The sequence below is a fragment of the Cavia porcellus genome, unplaced genomic scaffold, assembly GCF_034190915.1.
Source record: "Cavia porcellus strain 051 isolate PalLab524CR breed Dunkin Hartley unplaced genomic scaffold, mCavPor4.1 scaffold_14, whole genome shotgun sequence".
NCBI lineage: Eukaryota > Metazoa > Chordata > Mammalia > Rodentia > Caviidae > Cavia > Cavia porcellus.
Genome location: NW_026947497.1, coordinates 51169069 through 51193314, shown reverse-complemented (window position 1 = coordinate 51193314; position 24246 = coordinate 51169069). Strand labels below are relative to the sequence as shown.

Below are 24246 nucleotides of genomic sequence, written 5' to 3'. Positions count from 1 at the left end.
GCACAGCTCCACATGCTCCTCCTGTGCACGACTGAAGTCCCAGTCATCAGACAATGCCCAATACCTGAACTGAGTACTTTAAGTATGACTGGAGCTCAATAGGGTATGACTTTGTTCCCAATGACATTATATAGCTTCTCAGCACCATGCAAATGATCTAACCTTCTATGAATTACAGCACTCCATCCCCGGGCTGTGCAGTAACAGTGCCACTCCTTACCTCACGACCACGTAGAGTGGGATGCCACTCCCTGTAGAGAGACTGGCTTTGAGCATCGGGGCCAGCTCAGCACGGTGGGAGGGATCCTCACTGCCCAGAGCTGTCACCGGCCCACCAGTGACTCTAGAAACCACTTCTGGAGTATGGTCGCCTGATAGACTTTGGGAAACACTAAGTGGAAAGCAGGGTTTCCTGATGCAGGCACCCTCCATGCTCTGACAAAGTGCCTCTGAACCCAGGGTCTACCTCTGTGAGATGGGGCAGTCATGCTTACCCTTTGGGCTTAAAGAGTGGACTTAAAAGACGCACCTGAATACACATTTTCCCCATGCCAAGGACCCTCTGTAGGCAGCAGTGAGGGCTGCTTAACACGGGGTTTATTTTTCACTCCATTTGGTGCGTAGCCATCTTGAAGGGGGGACTGCCCTTGTTAGCTCTAATCCCAGGGATGCAAGGCTCCTGCTACTCCTGCTGCTATCGCTGCCACTGTTGCTAAAAGCCCCAATGGGTTCGCCCAACTCTGAACATTACCTGAATTCTCCCAGGGCTTCCATTAAGCGGCTGACATAGAACTGGACACGGAGACCTGATTCTGCGATCTTCCTACAGGAGATCATGGCCTCCATGGAAAAGAAAGCATGTCAAGTTACTTTCTGAAACAAAAAAAAACTCCTTTATAACTTGCCCACTAGCCTTCCTCAATAAAATTATAATGAACTGAAAATAGTCATCAGAAGGCAGTGGTCGCCTTTCCCAAAGCACCCAGTGCATGGCATCTAACACAGCATTTCTAAGTGCATCAGCAACTCACTTAGGAAAGAGACCTGACACCTACACCAGGGCCCCATCCCACCCCACGGTCGGTCTCTGTTGACACTGGATGATCATCTATTACCTTTTCAATTGCACCCTTCAGCCTGTTCATGTGAGATTCAAACAGGGGAAAATGAGAAAAAAAGAAGTCCTGGAAATTCCGCTGTGCTTCATCTTTCTCGCAGAGGGAAAAGATGATGCTTATGGCGATTTTCTTCCTCCTAACCATGACTGGATTAGAACTGCAGGCCTCTTCAGCCAAGCTGAATGTCTCATCTGTTGACCTGGAGGAAAAAAAGTTTGAGAAGCTGATAGGAGGGAACGAGTCACACTCAAGGTAGTGGTCACGCCTTTTACTCACTGTCTTCTGATTTCGTCGTGAAAACTAAGAATAGCTATCTGCTACGTTATTATCCTAACGCGAAAACAAACCCAGGTGAAAACCAGAATTAGTTTAAATATCATCAAGTAAGACTCCTGCCCTTTTCTCCTGGGTGGGTGGTACTCAGGAGTGTGAAACACAGACCTGCTGTTCTGGTTGTCAGACACCAACAGATATGAAGGTCAAACAAGGACGGCTCCTGCACAGCACCCTGCCTGACACAGACACGCTGCGCCAGCTCACCAGCAGGTGTGCTTTCCCGGCCCCTTCCAACACCACATAGAGCCACTCCCCTAAACCCTCAGAGTAAGCCATGCCATCATCCCACAAGCACGAAACCTCATCTTGCTGATTTCACAATCAAATGCTGAAAAAGTGTTAAGATTCTTTTGAGGGACTCTGCTTCTATGATGACAGCCACAAAGCCAGTCAATTTTGAGCACATACACCATAGGCAGTAAGTGGTAATCCTCAGGATGACGGCCTAACCGTGTCTCTTAGTTTACCATTGTGAAGAGCCAACATCGCTATCACATGGCTACTCACGGCAAGGCCAAGGATGAAAATAAAAGGATTGATTTATTTTGTTCTACAAAAACAGCAAAGCAAAGCACACAACACAGTGCAGATCAAAGAGCACCGCTTGGCACACAGGTAGGCAATGCCTTTTCTCCCCTCGCTGGCCCTACCACTTAGCCTCCAGTCCCCACTAACCACGGGGGACAGGGGAAAGGCGCGGGGGGGGGGGGGTGCACATGCACATGTGCCAGCACACATGTACCTGCTCCCTCCAGGTGTTTTGCTTTGTTTTACTTTGTGCAGTACTGGGGTTGAGCTCACAAAGTGCTGAGTTGTGCTCCCAGTCTGATATTTTTATTCTGACACAGAGTCTCACTAAGTTGCCCAGGCTGGACTTGAATTTGCAGTCCTCCTGCTTCAGCCTCCTAACTAGTGGCATTTTAGGTGTGTACGATGACATCTGGCCTTGGTTTTCTTTTCTAGGAATCATGATTTAACAATTACTTGTGCTGGGCAGATACTCCACAGACTAGACTCCCTCTGTGAGTTCAAATCTATCTTGAGACTATTAAACACATACACTGAACATTTCACACCTAAGAAACACCAGAAGCTCCCCTAATCACCTCTGGAAACACACAGTTTCACTCAGTGTCCATTCTGTTTTCTAGAGTACCCATATTAAAACCTCATTTTCTTGTACTAGTTTATTTTGCTCTATCTTAAAAAGAAAAAAAAAAAAGGAAAAATTTCTTCTAAGCTCACGCCAAAAGACAAGCTTGTAAATCCTTTCCTCTTGGATATATCCTATTTCTCCTTTATCAAAAGTAAAATCACTGTGTCAATCCATTCATTTTAGGCCAACCTGGTCTTTAACATCAAATTATGAACACTGAACTCATCACTTCTACCCTATAAAGTCAACTGTCACCAGTTCTGATGTAGCAGACAGTGCCACCTGCTGAAACTCTGCTAAGCCTGCACAGCTATAATAGAGTGGACACACGCTCCTATTTGCTTTCCAACATCCCTTTGCTGAATTCTAAAGCACCTGAGTGGGAATACAGTATGTCCCATGCTGTCTTTGAATATTATTCCACAATAAAGGTGTTTGAGGTGTTTCAAAAAATTGGAGAATGCTCCCAAATATTTTACTGTATCTTCACCCTGAGTCACCACAACTCAAGGCTGAGGTGGGGAGATTGCTGTGAGCTTGAGGCCAGCTTGGGCTACTATGTGAGTTTGAAGTTAACCTGGACTACAATGATTTTAAGACCCTGTCTCAAAACACTATTTAAAACACTACTTAAAAATAAATAAAAAACAAACAAAACCCCCACATCAAACAGAATTTTGTTGATGCAAATATGCATTTCTGTACAAGTACTTAAATACCATCATAAAACAAACACCAAACAAACACTCTTGTAGAATTATTTCTTGTTACTAATGTTAACATTATCTCTTCTATATATTTATAGATTAATCCAATTGTTCATCGCTCAATAATGTAAAATTGATTAGAACACCATTTAGTTTAAGTGTTTTATCAGCTTTGAACTTACATTGAACTTACACATTACACAGGACATGTAAATGAGTTCTGTCAAAGAACAAAGAATATCAAAGAATATCTCATCAGCAACGTTACACATCTTGTTCAACTTAATAATTCAAATCAGCCTTCAGCTCAGTCCCAGTACCACCAGAAGATGCAGAACACAAACGGAAGACTTCCTGAGACATCCTCCAATCTCCTCAGGTGGTCACAGCCTTTTTTTTTTTTTTTTAATTTTATTTAAGGAGGAAAAAAAAAAGCAGAGAAAGGGTACAAATTACACAGGTTTACAGAAAAAAAAATAAATAGTAGGAAATCACTAGTTAATGGATTACATATTGTCATCTTAGAAATGATTGTTCAAGTCACAAAATTAAAGCTTGTAAAGTGGACATTCCAACAATGTTACTGCCAACAGTTCTGTTCAATGATCCAATAAAACTCAGTGATATCATTTTCTATCTTATACACTTAAATATACATGCAGTTATATAGTTTAGAGCACTTTCTTTTCCTCTCTTTTGTACAATGACTATTACACGTTTTGGGTTTTATTGCTCCCACGATTCTTGTTTCTTTTTTGGAAGAGAGTAAAACCAAATGTGACATAACAGAACAGAGTCAGTCAAATCAAAAGGGTGGACATAATAGATAATGTAAAAACATAATACAAGGTGATCAACAATGGTTACCATAATGCCTCCCGCTATCTCTAATAGAATTGCCTATATCATTAGTTATAATAAAATTGAACAAAACAGTAAAGAACAAAACCGACAAAACCAAAACATTGGAGACATTGTAGGTCTTCAAAGGTAGATAAAAGTCAATGAGAATGGGCGTCATAATGAATCTCATTATCTTCACAGCTGTTGCCTAAACTTTCGAACCTGATACGATCCAGCAAAACAGAATAGGGGAACATCAGTCAAAAACAAGATGGTGAGAGTAATACAGGGCTTTAAATCGAGATAATGGAAAGTCAAAGTGGGTTACTATAATATATCCTGCTATTTTTATTTATTTTTCCCTTAAATAAAAGGATAAAAATAAAAAAGTAAATAATGGAGTGGAGATTGAGATAAAAGAGGGCGTAACAGCAAAACAGCACAGATCAAAACATAACCATTTAAGCAGAATAGTGTTTCACCACCAGATAATCCTGACATAAAAATAGTTACCATATTGTCTCTTTCCTTGAAATCCTTGAGTACAACTTCGTATACTGTAGCATTAAATATATCAAAACAATGTAAAACCATTTAAGAGAATGACAGCATTACAGGGTGTTTAAAATCGACTAACCGAAAATGAACAATGGTTTCTGTATAATCTCCTTGTCTTTAAAAGGTTTTTGCTTATACTATCGTACATAATAAAATCCAATAAGATACAACCTATTTAGACCAATGGAGACAGAAGAACAAAAGCTTGATGAGACTTCAAAACAAGATGATACTAAATCAGTATTACCTATTAAGATGTCATTTTCTCCAAAATAGCTGTTCCTATCATCCAATCTTCTCTGCCGCATTTCTGTTGAGCTCTTTTTCTGTCAGTAGCTGTTTGTTTGTCTTCTTCATTTTGTTCTCTGCTCCATTCGTTGTGGCCTCCCTGCAACTATTTCTGGATTCTTTGTATTTTTCTTTTTTTAGAATATCCTGCAATACTCTGTAGAGTTGAATTGGTGGTTGCAAATTCCCCCAGTTCCTCTTTATCCTGGAAGCACCTTGTTTTTCCATCAATTTCCAGGGACAGTTGTGCAGGATATCTCAATCTTGGTTGGAGATTATTGTCTTTCAAAGCTTGAATTATTTCCCCCCACGCTCTTCGTGATTTGATGGTTTGTGCAGAGAAATCTGCTGTAATTCTGATGGGTGTTCCCTTGTAAGTGGTCTGTTTCTTGTCTCTGACAGCTTTTAATATTTTGTTCTTGTATTGGATTTCTGGAATTTTTATTATTATATGCCTGGGTGTTGCTCTGTTTGGGTTGTAGGTAGCTGGGGTCCTGTATGCCTCATACATCTGAGTATCTTTACCTTTTGCTAAATTAGGAAAATTCTCCTGGATTATTTCTGTGAGTAGCTTTTGCAGTTCATTTGTTTGTGTCCCTACTTCTTCTTTTATGTTCTTAATTCTTAAGTTATGGATCCTCTTATCATCTTCCTGTCTTTGTATTATTCCTGTTTGTTTCTTTGTTATTTTTAAGAAGTTTTTCATTTCATTCTTCCATATTACAAATCTGCCCCCCAGTTCAGATAGTCTGTCCTTAGTTTCTTTCAAGCTGTTATGCCAGTTTTCGATAGACTTTTTAGTTTCTTGGTAGTCCCTTTGAACCTGCTTCACGTATTCTATACTTTCTCTGTTTTCTCCATCAAACAATTCTTCCCTCTTTTTCTGTTCTTCCATTCCACCATCTGTTTTTTCTTGGGTGGTGCTTAGCATTTCTCTAACTATTCTGCTTACTTCTAGCTTCAGGTCATTGATAACTTCATTCCTGAACTGGTCTATGAGGCTCTCTAGATGGCGCTTTATGTCTATTGGTGCGGTGTCCGCTATTACCTGTTTCTCAGAATTGGGGGCCGAGGAGCCTTTCTTGTTGCTGCCTCTTCCCATATTCTCTGTTCCTTATATATGCAAGCTTATATAGGAGGCCCAGCTTTCCTCCCTGTCAGCCACAGCCTGATTGAATTGCGCCGGTTAGGTGTTCCCGCCCACTGCAGCACACCAGGAAGTTCCAGACCAGGCAGCCTATGCGGGGCCTGCCTCTCCAGGCCACCGTCAGGCTCTGGGATCTGGGTTGGGCTAGCCTACTGGGTCCGCCAGCAGTGTCACGTAGGCTAGGCACTTTTCACCAATCCCGCCTGAGTGGGGGATGTGTGGCTGAAGTCATCACCGAGCCATGCTCCCGCAGGACTGCCCGGGCCCAGAATGTCCTCCGCTGGAGTCAAACTGTGGTAGAGTGTCAGTTTCTCTCACTCACCTCACCACGGGTCAGTGCACGCCTCCCTGCCCGTCCTGTTTTTGACTCCGTTCGCAGATTCCCGTTCTCAGAGCTTCCACGCGTCTCTCTCCTTGCTGAGCTGACGTAGAGGCAGACGCCGCGCAGCGGGAAACCCAAATCGCAGCTTCCAATGGCGCGGGCTCCAGCCTTCACACTGAGGCTTTTCTGTTCCTGTTCTAGCACCAGGACTGCATTCCAAGTTGGTTTCTCTCAGCCCAGTTCGTTCCTGAGTCAGCAGAGCATATCTCCACTGGCTTATGTCTCCTTACTCCGCACCCTTCCTGACTTCTGAGCCAAGTCTTTCAGAGAGCCTCCGTAGTTGCTGTTATCTGTCCGCCATGTTCTCCCGGCCCCGCCAGGTGGTCACAGCCTTGCTGAGCGCAGACTCAGGGCTCCTTGTCCCCAGGTTCCAACTACCCAAGCAAAGCTGACTGCCCAGTGGGACCCAACCTGACACCAGCATGAAAGACCGCAACGGTTCTTCCTGTCCACCGCAACTCCCCAAAGGCTGCTTTTAATTCCCGGAGTTTCCTCTCAAAGCCAAGATTACTATTTTTCATACCCTCTTGTATGTTCTGAGTATAAGAAACTGGTTTTTTTTACTCCTGCACCTCCCAAAGAGAGGAGTCAATAGCAGCCTCCTTTAAATGTAAGCACAAACCTTCCAGAGCACGGTGATGGGCTCAAAACACCTGCACCCCCAGTTCTCAGCACTGAGAAGCCCAGGCAGGTGACCTTGCTCTGGAAGGATGTGAGCCGTGTACAGCATTCTGGGACTGCTGGAGAGAATTTCTGAAGACATCACCTGTGAACAAGCCTAAACCCTAACTCACACACACAGCCCAAGGCAGGAAGCAGCAGCCTGCACATGGGTGGGCTCAGGCCACGGTCTCGAAGGGAGATCCTGAGCTGGGTCTGCAGGAAGCCAGGCACCAGAGCACCTGAGGGAAAGGGCTGACAGCAGCAACAGCGGGGAGGGGGGTGGTCAGAGGGGAGCAACCCTGCCAGGAGCACTCGGCCAGCCGCCAGCCAACCCGCCCATCCATCCCTCCGCCCTTTCCTAAGAGTCCACATAAACTGTTCACTTCCACCATGCCCAGCAACAAACATAACTTTATGTCCATGGCTCAACTCAGACTTATACAAAACAAATTTGTGAGGAATTAAATATTTTAGAAAATATTTCTACAAGAATCATTTGATCTGAAATGACTAAAATTCCTACTTTGAACTTTATCAGACATTCATCACAAAATTGTCACAGCCCATGGTACCGAACCAGCGGATTCTTCTCTATGTAAAAAAATGGTAAAAATTATTTATCATTTTGCATTTGCCAGAAGCACTGTCATTTTCAGTACTGACAAAGAGCCATGCTTCTCCAAGTATAAATTCTAATGACCTAACAAATGACAAAAGTCTGAAAAATCTTACAACAAAGCTCTCATATTAGGTACATTGTACTAAATGAAATTATGACACCAACAATATTTTTAATCTATAAGTCTGTATTGTTACCATGTCACTGCTATCTCTACTACAGTTGATAAGTAATGTTTAAGATAAAGCTCCGTGTTTTATCACTGTCAGGATGTTTTCCTTGCTTTGTGAAGGAGGGCCTAGTGGCTTCCCCAGCACTGACCCAGCCTGACACTGTCCCTGGGCAGTCTGAGTGCAGACGCCTGCAGGCACAGGCTCAGCAAGGAACTCTTGAGTTCCCAGCGCCAGGTCCCAACAAGTCCAAAGAATTTCAGAGGAGTGAGTTGGTAAAATACTACGTTCAACCTGAGATGTAAATCTGAAGGAATGAAAATGCATCTCGGTGAGGAGCTTAGTTACTTTTCTCATTGCTGAGACAAAATACCTGACACCCAAAGTTAAAGGGGGAAAGGTCTATTTAGCTCACAGTTTGTGGACGTTTTAGTTCATAATCAGCTGGCTGGAAGGCAGAGTGGCATGGCAGACAGGCAACAATTCATGGGGTGGAAGACAGCCAAAGCAGCAAGAGGAGGAAAACAAGCTTCTTTCTGTCCCTTATACTGTATCTGCTCTACCAGGATTAGGGCAGTGCCAATCCAGTTAGTGGACTGATCCCGCAATCACCTACCCTTCATCTCAGCATTGCACTCCCTATCGATCACACACTCCAGATTCTGCCACCTCTGAGAAAACCCTAAGACCTTGTGAGGCTTTGGGGGACGTCTAGACACAAACCATAACAAGCTTCTAAAAGGCAGCATTTAGATACATCTTTTCCAGGTCCAGAGGCTGCGGCAGCGTGTGGAGACCCTGACTGCTGCACAGCATTAATGACAATGGCAGCAGTAACGGCAGTGAGGGAGTTGTAGTGACCAGTGTTTATTCACCAAGTCCTGTGTCCTGCTGACCATAGGATTTGCTGCACCTCTCTCAACCATCCCAACCACACCTGAGGCTGAACTGCACATGCTGTAATGCAGGCGAGGAAGCAGCACTTGGAGTGCAGGTGGACTTGCTCCAGCACACATCTAGAGTGCCGCAGAGCAGGCATTGGCCTCATACCCAGCCCAGCAGCTCTATGGTGAACGAGGCAGCAATAACTCGCTCCCGCGACTGCGAGAAACAGAGATTGGCCAGCCTCATGCACCTCCTCCTGTCCTTTCTACAGGGTCCCTAAAGATACCATGGCCACCACTGTGCTCCCCTCCTTTGAGTCCCTGAGCACCACATGCTTGTCTGTGGCACTTGCCACAGAGCATCTTTCTACCACTTCACTGCAAATAGCACTCTCTCTTCTACTCTGGCAGGGGGTGAGGGATGAGGGTGTGGGAGGGTACTAGGAGTCGCACTCAGCACCCTGCACTTGCCAGGCAGGTGCTGTGCCACTGAGCTAAATGCCCAGCCTGGCACCTTCCCTTCTAGTCGGCAGAACACTGGAGCACAGGCATATGGCTGGGCTATTTCTACATCTTCACAGGTCCCTGTGTGATGATGAGGAACCAATTTACTAAATCAACCAACAACGTGGAAATTGTTATGGTTACTTTCCATAGTGTCTGGGCTATGAGAAGGGCTTGGAAGCTACAGGATAATGTCAAATGTGCTCTGGATCTCATTCAACATTAGATTCAAAACCAACTGAAATGACGGCAGGAAATAGTTGGTGTCTTCTCTATGATAACTGCATTCACATCTCTTTAATAATAGGCCAAAATAGGAATAGAGAACTTGTTATCTATCTTCAAATACCCCATCAATACCAGGTAGACAAGGGAAAAAATTTACCCCACTCTTTTATTACTTATCGGAACACACTTGGAAGGTTTGCAGTTCAAAGAGAGAATATCATTTAATAAATTTAACACCCAAAGCCAGTTCAAACCTGCACACCTACCCAGTATTTTCCAGAACCTTCTAAACCAGTTTTGTCCTAAGCTTTCATTTGTTCTCTCCTTCAACTTCCAGCTTTGAGGTGAAGACAAGGCCACTGATGACAGGGTGTACAGTATACTGGGCCCCCACCACGGCCCGCCTCGACAAAAGCGATGCTGCCACTCACCTCCGCGGAACGAAGCCGTTTTCCAAGCTCGTGGTCTGGCTCCGGAGCCAGCGGCGCTGGTAGCTGCTGGAGGAGGACGTGGAGGCGCTTGGAGATGGGAAGGGTGTGATCAAAAGGCTGCTGAGGGAGGCTGCAAGGGGGAAATGTGACACTTGAAGGAAATGAAGCCTGCGTAGTCACAAAATGCACACTAGGGGTGTATTAGTACCACTGTGCAGCAAATTAAAAATGGTTAGGGCAATAAAGGTTATGTCACTGCAATAAATAAACATATATATGCCAAGTAACCTACATCTATCTCCAGGTTCCACCAGTCATATCCAGCAGGGGGAGACTATAATTTCTGTTTTAGAAAGAGTTCCAAGTACTTCAAACAAAACACCCTTTACAAAGGAAAACATACTGAAGAAAATAAGGATCGCCAGATCCCACATTACAAACACAGAATAAATTGTGAATCAGAGTATAGATTACAGATTCTGATAACACGGTCCGTGTAACACACCTTTATATTGTTACCTTGATAGCTAATTCCACATTACGAAGGTTACTTAAATATTTTTGCCTCTTGACTGTATTTTGAGGCAAAATTTTCTCCATAGCGCATTCTGTCTCCTGACCTCCACTTCCAACCACACAATACTAGAACCAGAACAACTGCTGGCTCTAGGTGTGCTTTTTGCTGTGATTACTTATTTTGCATATATGATCTTATACTCATGGAATAAATAAATGTAGACTGTGGCTCCTATAAAACCAGAATGACTATGATGTTCTTCAAGGAACAGGCACGACAGAGGTAAATTCTTGACAGTGGTCAGAGAACACCAGATCTGGAAAACCCATAACACAACCAGCAAATATGTTCAGCTGTGTGGCGTCTGCATGTGGCATCTTTGACCCGACACTTACAGCAAACATCGGAGGTCTTGCATCTGCATGTTGCCTGACAGTGAAGATGTTACCAACCTCATTTTAAAACACTTTACTAAAACTATTTACAAGTGCCTATTGTGTTTTATCATACTACCATGTTAAGGACAGAGGAAACACAGACACACAGAGGACAGGAAAAGCCTCTCTCTTGCCAGGGGCTCGGCTCTTTGACAGGAGGAGCACATAGGCTGGGCTGGGCTCAGGTGACAAGGCTGCAGGCCCAGTATCACCCCAGAACCTCAGGTCTGCCAAACAGCAGCTCTGCTCACCCACCTCCTCTGACCTCACTTATTTCTCAACACAGCAGATTAATCAGAACTGGAGAATCTGGGGGTTTAGCTAGAACAGGAAAAGCAAAGCATCTGGCTCTATTTCCCCAACAGGCTTTGTGCTTCCCCTGAGCTGGGCCAGGCCATAGTCTCCAGTCCCCAGAGTGTCCTCATGCGTCACTACACCACCCCTGCAGTGCCCCTTGTCCCCCAAGACCCTGCTCGCAGTCCCCTGAGTGGCCACCTAGTTAACCTCATAGAACATCATCCTGTGGATTTAGACGTCTGACACAGGAAACACATTTAAAATTCCCAGGAAAGAATACCACAAGAATGTGCATCCCTGCACACCTTCCCAACTCAGTCCTGTCAAGGAACTCCATGAGTGGGTGCAGAGTGGGCCAAGCCTGGGACTAGGTAGCAGGCACCCCAATAACCCTCAAGCACCAGCCACGCTCTGCGCCCTGCGCCCCCCCACCCCCGCCCATGCAGAAGGTGAGAGCGCCACAGCAGGGCGGTCCCAGGAACAAAGGGCACAGCAATGGGCTAAAACCCAGGATGAAAATAAATATCCCAGCATCCACACTGACATGATGACTAACGAGTGGGCAGGGAAGGGACACGCATCTCCTTCGCAGAGCAATCTCGATCACTGAGAACACAGGGCCTCCTTTCTGAAGTGTACAGCAGGGAACACGAGTGAGGTGTCACTACCCAGTAGAGAAACCAACCATCTCTCTCTCAGCCAGCTGAACAAGGCCACTCCCGAGGGGCACACGACACCACATGAAGAAAGCACCCTTCACCTCTGTGACCGCCCCGTCCCAGCCCACAATCTCAGCCTAACTACAAGCAAAGCACCAAGCCCATGCCATAGTGCAAGATTCTATAAAACACCTCGCTAGGCTCCCCAGACCACCATAGTTACCAAAAATGTAGTCTGAGAACATGCCACACTAAAGCAGCCTGATGGGACTAGAGAGAAGTGGTGTGGTCCCACAATGGGAAAGTGGTCAGCAAAAACCAAGGGAACAATGGATCGTGGACCCGACCTGACAGCGATGCATCAGTGTCAACAATGACTACCACTGGTATCAACGGACCCTCTAACATCAAGATGTCAACAGCAATGCAGACTAGAGAGGGTTTGGGGGCTTGTTCTTCTCTTCCTGATTTCTCTGTAAATCTAAAACTGTTCTGAATCATAAAATCTATATTTAAAAGCCCTTTTGTCCTCAACTCTAGACAAGTTAAAAATCACCAGGCTGGCCAGGTACAGTGGTGCACGCCTGGAATCCCAACACTCAGGAGCTGAGGAAGGAGGATCGCAGTTCCGAGGCCAGCCTGAGCTACACAGTGAGTCTAAGACCAGAATGAGCCACACAGTGAGACCTTGTCACAAAATCAAACCATGACTCAAAATAACTGTAATTCCTTGACATCTAGTTCTCCTGCCAGCAAACTCTACCACGCAGAACTCCCACTCCATCTCAGACCCGGGACTTGGCCCTACCAGGATTTAAAGTGCATACTAAGGAGAAGAAATCATAGTGAGGCAGCCAATGTGAGCACACACAGCACACTCATTCCACCCTGCCAAGCTCCAAAGCCCATGGGTCTCCACACAGAGCCAGAGACAGCAGAGCAGCTCCCACCAGGTGTGGGCAGCCGGTCTTGGAAGGCAGCAGGATAGAGGGGGGCGCTCCCACCCCTCATCCCTGCAGAGGCTGGGAGACTCAAAGTAGAGACTGCTGAGCTTCTTCTGGCCTCGAGACTCAATGTCCCCACCCATAAGCAGCATGCTGTTCCCATCAGGTCTTCATCCAAGGCCTCCTCACAGTCATATCAGACCCAGCAGCCACAGGCTTCCCACTTGAACACAAACCTGCCCTGCAGCTGTCCTGCTTCTTACAGGGTAAGGAGTTAGACTCCAGATATCAAGTGAGACTTTGACCTGTCCAACATGAGCTATGTATGCCAATTACACTGTGAATTCAAGGTACTTAGGGAAATTCATGCTCCGTCCTACACATGCTTGTGTTGGTATCAGTTCCCTCGAATTCTCTAACTCTCTTCTAGAACAAGAAGGGGTAAACACATACATAAAACTACGCTGCACAGGACAGAAGCTGTGAGAGGAGTGCGGGCCAGGCTCCAGGAGAGCATAGCACACCTTGTGTCGCTCACAGGCAGGCCAAGAGCTCTCCCGCACTTGGCAGCGTCCTGCCAGCCAGTGCGGCCGCTGGGACTGAGCATCACTCCAGGCTCAGTTGCTCCCAGGAGACGTGGGGCAACTTTGAGACCTGTGCCCCGCTATGGAATCAAAGGGGCCTCCCAGGCAGGGCTGAGTCTCGGGACCCCATGATCCTCAGTCCAAACCCACAGATGGACCAGGTGAACTCAGAGCTCAGCTGACAGTGACACATGGAAGCAGTCACTCAGCACACACAATGCACCTGCCTGTTACCTGTCTGTGGGTACAAAGGAACTGCAAGTGACAAGAATACACAGTGAGACGATGGGATCCAGCACTGCTGAATGCTCACAGAAGGGGTTAGGAAAATACCAAAATGAATGCATGTTAATGATAAACACTATGTGCTACTACAGCTCACTTTATTAAACCGGTAAAAGGAAATACCTGATCGAGCAATGCCACTGTCCCTGTCTTCGTTCTGCCCTCGGCTTGGCATGTCAACAGGAGTGCTGTGAGCTAAAATAAAGGCACAGGAAAGCATGTGATTAGGCTCGCCACAGACAGGAAAATTTAAAACAAATATAGTGATTTTTACATTTCAAAGTAGGCTATTATAATTGATGATTTGCCTTCTTACAGTACAGATTAATTAAAAAGCAAAATTAAATATATGAAAGACAGAAAAAACAAGAGGCTGGGCTTGGTGGTGCATGTCTATAATCCCAGCACTGAAGCAGGAGAATCACTGCAAGTTCAAGGCCAGCCTGGGCTACGAAGTAAGATCAAGAACAGCCTGAACTGCATAGGGAAACCTTGTCTTAAAAAGAAAAAAAAAAAAAAAAAAGAAAAGAACCAAGCAATGGTTTCTCTTTTTTTTTTTTTTTTTTTTTTTGGTCTTTTTTCATTTTTATCAGTACCGGGGATCGAACTCACGACTGCCTGCTTGCAAGGCAGGTGCTTATGCCGCTGAGCTAAATCCCCAGCCCCTGGTTTCTCTTTATTCCACTGAGGCACATGAAGTTTTCTAAATGAGGTTCAATTCCTAAAATAACCTACTCACTAAACCATTCATCCAGTTAATACAACGAATGAACATTCTCATGTGGATATTTTAAGGCATTTTCCTCATTATTAGAAGTATCTAAATAGTATCATATTTTTAAAATTCTGGCTAGTTTCAGAAATTACTTTAAGAAACTTTGGCAACAAAAATACTTGAAAATCATTTCATAAAATCAAAAACTGTTTTTCTGTTTATAACTTGCTCTCTAGGCAAAAAGGAAACATGTTCATTTTCAAATATTTCTCCCTCCACTTTTCCATATACACCCATGACAGTATTACTGTGGAGGTACTTAGAAAACCCATGTGCTGCCATGAATTTTGGAAAACTCGCAAGCCTTTAGACTTGTAGGAGCTCTAGACTGAACTGGGCTGGAAGGCAGATGAAAGGTCGCCCAAGAGGTTTCACAGTGCACAGGAAGCCCTGTGCTCCGGCCCTGATTACTACACTGCAGCTCTCTTTGGAAGCATGTTTATCTTTGCAGTTTTAATGAGTACACACAAATGCTATCCTCACTCTAAGCAGGTGGGAGGGTGTCAGTTCCATTAGGAAATGAGTTAACTATGGCACTTAGCATATTGCAGGCTACAAAGGGAACAGAATGAAAAATACCATTTGCTGGCTGGGGATTTAGCTCAGCGGCATAAGCACCTGCCAGGCAAGAATGAGGTTGTGCGTTCCATCCCCAGTACCAAAAAAAAAAAAAACCATTTGCCACTCTTAAATGCTGGTAATGAAGAGTCCCACACCTGTTAATCATGTCAAGACCATAACAGACATTGAATGGCCTTAGCTGGCAAGGCCATTAAATCTCAGAATATACACCCAGGATATCAAGACAACTATGCCCATAAAGAACCCCCAAAGTGCATTTAAACTGTTTAAATGAATGTGTGTGTTAGAGACAGAAAGACCTTCCATGCTCTTATTAGAGTGACTTAGAGCTCCATGCAGATAAGGATGCAAGTGAATAAATGGATAACAAACACCATGACAAAGGGAGACAATGCAGAGCAGCAGAAGAGACCAGGAAGATCAGAAATAATCATCCTCTTAGAAACGTGAAGGGCTCATTTCAGATCACACCGGCTGACACTGAGGCATCAGCAGAGGCCTTTACAATAAAGGTGCATGGGTGGAAGTTTCAAACTCCAGGAATTTGGCTGCATTTTAAAATCAATATTTCCTACCACAATAGCCCCTTGGGTTTCTAGAGAGGCACAAACAGGGATTTACTCATGAGTGGGGTCACACTGCACTCAGCATTCCACACAAACCTGCGAAGAAAGAAGCGCTCCGGGTGAGCCGGAGAGGTCCTCCTTCAGCCACCCCCAGCAGCAGTTTGCTGCTGCACGCCTGCAGCAGACCTAGACAGACACACGAAGACCAGACACAGTACACACACACAAAAATAAACAGATTAAAGGGAACGTCAAACCAAACCCAAACAACACACCATGAACCTCAAAAAAAGCAAAACACATCCACAATAGCAGTACTGAGAGGAAAATCTCATATGTCTGATTTTACCTAGGTTACTTCCAGCACAAGCACCCAAAGCATTGTGATTTGTGTTTGGTTTTCCCACGTGAGGCTCTTGGTTGATGTACTCAAAGCTGTCCTGCAAGCTAAATCCACAGGGAGGGAAGAGGGAAGAGAAAGGAGAAATACATCAAGATGCCAATAATAGTGTTTTCTATTAGACGAACAAACACAGACAGCTGATGGTCACTCAATAGCAAATCAATTAAAGTCTCATACTGAGCAAAGGGAACTCAAGCAGCAACTTCAAGGGAATTTGTGGGGGGAAAATAAAAATGTTTTGGATGCAACCCAGCCCTTACAACAAAATAACCGCAATGCTCACAATTCCATATCCTGTAAGGGAGCACCAAACTCTAAATTTTGCTTCAGTGACTGACACCCAGAATACTGTTCTTCATGTTTAAATTTTGCTTTAGCAACTGACACCCAAGATGTTGCTATTCATTTAGAATGTTTTACATACACCCTCAAAATTAATTTTAAATCTTAATTAACATCTATGAATAATTCAGCAAGTTTTTTCAGGAGAAAGATACATTAGAAATTATGAATCTCAACAAGTTTGATTTTAAAACTTCTAAAGAGTTAGAATTAACTAATAAAACATGTGAGTGAAGCAGATCTTAATAATGTATTTGTTAACAAGAAAATGAATACCAATAAACATAGCTTAAGGAAACCAAAATAATTTTTACTTAAATTCAAGCTCAGTATTTTACTGTAAGGGATCGGTGTGATAAACACTCGGTCAATCCCAAGGATCTGAAACAGACTTTCACAAGAAATAAATACTACTTTCCTCTTGGCTTATGTCACGATGGTCCAATGTTAAGTACTCAAACTATTTTCTAGAAGGGTAAGCAAAGACTTATACAATGGTACCCAAATACCAGAGATGCATGATTTTAGTTTCCTGGGATTACCAAAAAAAGCCCTCATATGTTGTTGATGAAAGCCCCTTAAAATACATTAAGTCTTTAAGTTTATCAAAGTTTTTATTTTATTTAATTTTGTCTTTTGAGACAGGGTCTCACAGTGCAGTTTGGCCTGACCTTGGGCTCACTTTGTAGCCCAGGCTGGTCTCAAATTTGTAAGGATCCTCCAGCCTCAGCCTACCAAGTGCTGGGATTACAGGGGTGCACCACCACACCCGGCTTAAATTTATCAAAATTAACAAACAAGTACAAGAAATATTTGGAAGTTCAAAATGTGTAACATTAAATGTGGCAAATGGAAGTTAAGTGAGACATTTCGGAATCCCTGTGGAAGTGCGAGTCCAAGAGGCCCAGCTCCCACACCTGTTAGGGACAAAGGGAAGCCGGCTGCTGGCCCCAATGTGAATGTGGCCCACCCCCCTGCCACTCAGGTGCAGTCAGCCTGGGACGTCACCATGCACTCCAACCATAGAAACAAATACACAAGGTGTCAGATAAAATATTAGGGAGCACCAGAGACACCTTCAGGTAACTCCACCATGTTCCCTCCCACTTGGCAAAGGTGGCTGACAGCAGGAATGAATGTCCTGGGTATGGAGGGAGGGGTATGGAGGAAATAAGGACAGCAGCCCTCTGCTGACAAAGCAAAGGCCTTTGCCCCCTGCTGTTATTAGACAATGCCTGCAGCTAAAGTCCCCTTTGTTAATTTTAGAACTTCTCATGACTCTGAAGAATTACCCTGAAACACACACACAGAAGAGGAGGAAGGGGATGCAGACACGCACACTTACTTATTTGTGCTTCCACAGAAGCTGCCCATTCTAGCAGAGAAGACTTTACTAATCATCAGCTGTGGAGGAGAGCTGGAAGAAGGGAGGCAGGCATGGTCAGTAAGGAGTCAGAACCACAGTGAGGTTCTCCAAGCCAGGAGGAAAAGCGGCCCGCTTACCGGATATAGTGTATCTTCAAGGTGGAGCCTTTGTAACTCATGGCAACTGAGCCGAACATCATTTCCCCGAGCATGCTGACGTCCGAGGCTGGCCTTGTGTACTACTTGCAGGAAACCAAAGTCAAGTGAGTGCATGAAATCACGCCAAGTACAATCAACAGAAAGTAATGTTTATTAATCTCTGGGTCCTTTTTTAGTTCAGTAAGTAGTAACAATGATTATGGGCTAGGGATTTAGCTCAGCAGCAAAAGCGCCTGCTCTGCAAGCACATGGTCATGAGTTTGATCCCTGGTACCCAAAAAACAAAACAAAACAATGATTACTATTTTCTTTTTTGAGATGGAGTCATCCTGTGTAATTCAGGCTGGCCTTAAATTCACTTTGTAGCTCAAGCTCAAACTCATGGCAATACTCCTGCCTCAACCTCCCGAGTGCTAGGATTACATTTGTGTGCCATCACAGCTGGCTATAATGATTTCTTAAAGCATGATCCATGATGGTGACTATCTGAGTTTTTCCTCCAAAATAATACTAACATTCTTGGCTTCTTTATACACATTATGTTCACACAGGATCCAAGTGTTTTAGCAGAGTTCACCTTAAACATTGTTATGAAAAACGAAGATTATCATCTCTAGTTATAAAATTTAAAAGGATTAACTTATGAAAGAAGAAGGGTAACTCTTCTTAGTGCTAACAACACAACCTGAAAAGAAACACAGCTCAGTGTTTTCAACATTAACTGTGCTGATTAACAAAATGGCCAATTGATGCAGGCAGGGTTTTGTATGGGTCCAAAAGACAATAGATGGTCTAACTGCTCTAAAAGTTATACCAATATTAGACTTTTCCATTCCAACTTCTGAGCAGTCTCTCATGACCCCTTCTCCACTGCATCTGTGAGTTCATCTGGTTGGGGGGGAGGGTACAAGCTGCCGACGCCCTCTCCTATGAGCTCTAACCATTGCAGCCTGACTTTGCCCTCCATGACCATCTATGTTGCAGAGACCCACCTCCAGCCTCCTGCAAAGCCAATGGACGTGTCCAGCTCACTGCACTAGGCCCCCTCACTGTATATGACACTGCTGATTACTCCACTAGTTTTGCTTTCCCAGCAACACAGCAAATAAGATTGTATGTGGGTAAAACAAAATTTTGACTTACACTTCCCAATTAATTACTTTTTTGCTATTGCATATTTATAAATTGTTTCCCCCGTATCTGGTTAATGTGTCTGAACAATCCTAATCCCCATCTTCTACTCACACACACACACACACACACACACACACACACACACACACAAGTATACACACACACCCCAAGTATAAAAATATATCCCCTTCTGATTTCTAGTTTCTCGGAATGTCCCTAAACATTTGCAGAATCCTGGGGTGTTCATGTAATAAAACCTGGAAAATAAGCACTTAGTATTCTGGATCTGAGAAAGGAGAAGAGTCAAGATCATTTACTTAGGTTGCTGTATGTATCACCTCTGCCTGATTAGTTTTCAAGGAGAAAAGAGCCTCAGAGCAAAACAGCACCAGCCCGAAGCATTCAGGACCACTGGCTGCAGACTTGTCCTTGCACTCCTCAGAGAGCCTTCAAGCCATGGCAGGTGGTCCCAGGACCTCACCTCCACCCCTGGGGCTCAGAGGCAAGGAAGGTGTGCTTTACCTGGTACTTTGGCAGCTGTTCCTTCCCGTGGTGTGAAGATCCCCCGGAACTTCTGGTGGAGATGCTGCCACCCCCGCTGCTGCTTCCTGGACAGCTCCTGGCTGCCCCTCTGCTGGGCACATCCTCTGTTTTCTGGATTGAGAGAGGCAGGCATGGGAAAGGGTTACTAAGCATGCAGGCTGCATCAGTGCACTCTGCACCAGGACCTCCTTTGCCAAACCACTTTCGTGTGCACTGTATTAGAAACCAAAAGCTTTTCACATTTTTTTCTTACAATGATGATGAAGACACCATTCCTGAGTGTCTACATTATTTGGAAAGGGGGAATGCTGAAGGGTGTTAGACAAAAAATGATGGGTAATATATTAAGGCTTCATTTGCCTCATAATTTAACTTATTAGTATTTATACTTAAATTTATATTGTGAACTTATCAATGAGGACTGATCTATTTGGTTATTCCGTCCTATATGCAGTCATAATTTATGAAACTGAAAAGGAGAAAGATGATACTCAAATTTAAATGTTTACCAAGCTAAGGGAAATCAGAAAGCAAAGCTGTTAACTTGGACAGACTGAGTTTGTGTTTTTAAGGACACACCTCTTCCAAGACTTCTGTAACTGCAAAAGGAAGGAAATCACGAGGCTGGGATTCTGAAAGGTGAAGCCCAAGCCCTGAAACAGGAGCTGCTGGAACTTAGCGAGCATATGATACAACTGCAGTCTCTGTTAAAGGTTTGAGAGAATGGAGGATGGGGGTACTACATACTGTCTGAAGGCATTCTCAGCTAAGCTTTATCACAGCAAGACGCAAGTATAAGGAGAGAAATCTTATGGCTTTCCACCCCAGCATCCTCCACCAGAATTATCATTCCTGGCAGCTGCACCCTGCAGTTTCTGTGAGATATGCTTTCTATTCTCAATCTTCCCTGCCTCCTCTCTTCTTTCTTCCTTGTGCAGCTTTTGCCTGGAAAACTATGAAACGATTGCAGCTCATCTATCCTTTGGTGTGGCACTCACACTGGCGCTCTACTCAAGAGCCTCTAGGCACCGCTTGCCTGAGGCAAGGGCTAGAAACAGGAAAGAATGTAAGAACACGGGAAATGTGCTGACCCACAGCAGTCACTCTAGTGAGGATGGCTTCAGAGTTCAAAGCCCACTGTTAATCCTGGGCACAGAGCATCCCTTCAACACCCTCTCCAGATCCAGCTGCTACTTCATTCCACTTAAGCAGAAGTATTACCCCTCAGAGGGCCTCGGACCACAGGAAGTCTTGCCTATCTCACCAGCAGCATGACACCCAGCATCCTGAGCGGACACGGACTGGTAGCAGTGCCGGGTCCTGTGTTCTGTAGTCCACGGCGAGTTGCAAGAGAGGCTCCCCAGCTCTCTCCTCTACGGACCCAATGAGCCCGACAACTGCTGTAATGATTAGCTAACTGGCAGGGTCCACCATGCAGCGCTGGCAGCCACCCAGCTCCACTGCCTCCAGTGCACACTTCCTTCCTGCAGAAATGACCCTGAATGGCACGGAAAGAATGCCTACAAGTGGGTATGTTCAACTCACAAGCATCTGAACAGACTCTAAAAAGAGGAAAAGGTCAGCTGGTCTGAAGGTAGTGTTATCTCAATTGATTGTTCACAGTCAGTACAGATTGAACTCCTTGTTCTACTCTTTCCCCCCTTCTCACTACTGTACTTGACTAGTCTTTAAAAAAAAAAAAAGAGGGCTGGGGATTTAGCTCAGTGGCATAAGCGCCTGCCTTGCAAGCAGGCAGTCATGAGTTCGATCCCTGGTACTGATAAAAAAGGAAAAAGACAAAAAAAAAAGTTAAAAAAAAAAAAGAGGGAAAGGTCTAAGCTAACAGTTTAGGAGCCATCCAGGCCGATCCCCAGGGAGACACCTCTCCTCTTAGACATGTTATTTTGCCTCTCCTGTCCTGGCTCAAAGGTACCCCGAACTACTTTCTCCCCTCTGCACATTCACAGTCCCATGCTCCCCACCCCCACCAAGGGACAAGAATAAATGCATCCTTGGTCAGACAGTGCAGAGAAGACACCCACCAAGAGGACAATTTCTATCAGCACCGTCAAGCTGACGGTGTGGAACACTCTTTAGGTGATGCTATATAATGCCTTCGAGTATCTATGAGAAACTCTGGACAAAATAACACATTAACTTCCCTTTAGGTTAACAATTGAGTGGCTTTATGAATTTGAGAGCTGTTTCCTTATCTATTGGCGTACACATTTGGCATCAAACTCCTACTAGATGGCCACTTAGCAGCAAGTTCCCCTCAGGTAATATGCACAGCCCACTGCTAACCCCTGTCCCAATCACTCACCATCACTCCTCCTTTGTTAATGGGCACACATGTACCTGTGGGGGTGAGGGGCTGGCTTACTTCTTCCTGAACCATTAATGACCCTCTACTGTGGCTCAAGGAGAGGTTTGCAGAGATGGTGGCTAGAAGAGCAAGAGGTGGTTAAAAGGACAAATGGAAAAAGCAAATCAGCATGCCATACCTGCGCAGCTACCTCTTCAATCTTCTGAACAGCTTTAGAATCAAACAACACTTGTCTGCCCCTCCTCTCGCAGTCCTGGTAAACTATGAGGCGAATCTCATTCAGGTCAATCTCCGAACATGACCAACTGCAGGTTTTAAAAAGGGAGAGACAAGTTTGGTTATCTACGATACTTGGTGCATTCATGGGTACTCGTGCTCTGGCCAACGAGCTGAGCACAACAGCAGGCAGCAGTGTGCACAGGCAGCAACGTCCTCAGCCTCGAGGCAGCAGTCTGCCTCTGGTACAAGTTCCCTGAGACTGCTTCCAGGAATAAGCTTCTCCTCCCAAAACCAGTTTGGGCACCGTTGACAGCTGGAAAGGGTAAAGACATGCAGGGATGGTGAGCGGGGTGCCTGAGCTCTGGGGATGGCACCCAAGGGCAAAGGAGGGCTCAAGCCTGTGTCGTGGGGCAGGGCCGCCTGGAGCAGGTCAGTGGGGCCTGCAGCTGCCCTCTGTCACCCACAAGGGCCATATCTCAAGGCCAACACCCCAAAATGAATTCTCTTTTCTGAAATATCTGCTCGGATATGAAAGCATCAAAGCCCAAGGGCATCACCGTGCACCATCGCAACTGCTTCTGACAATAACAGCTGGCAACAAGGAGACCATAGCTCATTCTTTTTTTTTTTTTTTTTTCCTCTTCAACAAAGTTTCAATACTTTATTTCCATAGCTCATTCTTAAGCAAACCACAAGCTATAGGCACAAAGCTGCTGGGAAGAAACAGGAGCTTATTGGTAACAAATGGCATCTGAGGGAGAGAACCATGAGGAAAGTGAGCATTCAGTTATGAACCAACACATAGTGCTCCCAGTTCCCGAGTCCTCATGGGGCGCCAGTAATTATCCAGATACATGGGCCTGGCCCTCCGAGAGGGCACGGTCTAGACAGGGATGGGAGGTAAATAATCGCACTTCAATGTGCAACTACAAATTGTTAAAGTGTAAAAAGGAAAACTAAAGGCTATAAAAGAATTTCTGATTTCCATATGTACAGAGTGAGAATGAGAGGCAGGACAACCCCTAAGGACTGAAAGTGACATTTAAACAGAAATCTGAAGAAGTAAAAGGAGACAAAGTGAGTAAGGACTACACTGGGAAGAGGAAGGGATGTGCAAGGGGTAAGACTGCAGCAGCAGGGAAAGAAAACAAGAGAAGAGAAGAGAAGAGAAGAGAAGAGAAGAGAAGAGAAGAGAAGAGAAGAGAAGAGAAGAGAAGAGAAGAGAAGAAAAGAAAAGAGAAGAAAAGAGAAGAAAAGAGAGTGAGCCTGACAGCAGGGCAGGCAAGGTAGGACAGTGCTGCAAGCCAAGGAAAACAAGTGGCTGATAAGATCAGATTTAAACCTTTGAAAGTTCAGTCTGGCTGCCTTAAGGAAACTGGGGGTGAGAGTAACATTAGAAGCAGGAAGGCCAAAAAGAATGGGTAATAAAGGTGCAGCTCTTCCTCCAAAGGCCAGGGAGCTAGTAATGGGTCAGCACAGGAGGTACAGAGGCATGGGGTAGGGTCAGAACCGGCAGCTGAGGGGGCGGTGCCAGCAGCTGAGACAGATGGATGGAAAGGGGTGAGGAGGACTCTGAAGGGGCAGGGGACATGGACTGACGGATGGGCAAACTGGGAAAGTAGGAGACTATAACTGAAGGTAGACACAGCAACTCAACTCCACACACTCGGCACAAGCAGGAGCAGAGCACGGCTGACCCCAGAGCTGCTGTGTGGACTGTGTCACATGCACGAGAGCTCAGGACTCCGCAGCGTGAAGTATCCAGCTGTGAATTACGCATTTTTGGTCCTTTCTTTTTCAATCATACTGAACATGTTCGTCTAAGTAGCAGATTTATTTTCTTAAATCCCAACAGCAAAAAATATGAAGTTCTAGTTGCATCTCGACCACAGTACTCAAAGTTATGCCTAGGTCCTGTCCTCCTCATTCTGAGGACAGCAAGGTGACATTCTGGGCCTGGCCCAGGATCCAGGTGTGGCTGGTGAAGCACAGCCATATGACCAGCTCAGCTGTGAGCCTAGCCCCAGGATCCAGGGGCTCAGCTCGGAAATGGCAACCCTGGTGGCGCCTATGGC

General features: G+C 45.1%; 1 protein-coding gene across 7 annotated transcripts in view; it reads right to left on the bottom strand.

The window, feature by feature from the left end:
* Nucleotides 1-24246, bottom strand: part of Fnip2 (folliculin interacting protein 2) — a 98973-nt gene that overhangs the window by 25661 nt on the left and 49066 nt on the right. For 3 of the 7 annotated variants that reach the window (XR_010051508.1, XM_063260905.1, XM_063260904.1), the window contains exons 2-10: nt 22131-22257; nt 19606-19737; nt 17929-18029; nt 17771-17842; nt 16030-16127; nt 13881-13952; nt 10035-10164; nt 1116-1317; nt 752-840 (exon numbers count right to left, since the gene is read on the bottom strand). Coding sequence is in view for 3 of the 7 variants with exons in the window: in XM_063260905.1 (XP_063116975.1) it covers nt 752-840; nt 1116-1317; nt 10035-10164; nt 13881-13952; nt 16030-16127; nt 17771-17842; nt 17929-18029; nt 19606-19737; nt 22131-22257 (1023 nt within the window). In the remaining 4 variants the exon portion in view is untranslated. Of the gene's footprint in view, nt 1-751; nt 841-1115; nt 1318-10034; nt 10165-13880; nt 13953-15776; nt 15867-16029; nt 16128-17770; nt 17843-17928; nt 18033-19605; nt 19738-22130; nt 22258-24246 lie in introns of those variants that run through there. The other 4 variants (XR_010051507.1, XM_023560398.2, XR_010051509.1 and 1 more) reach the window with 3 other exon arrangements.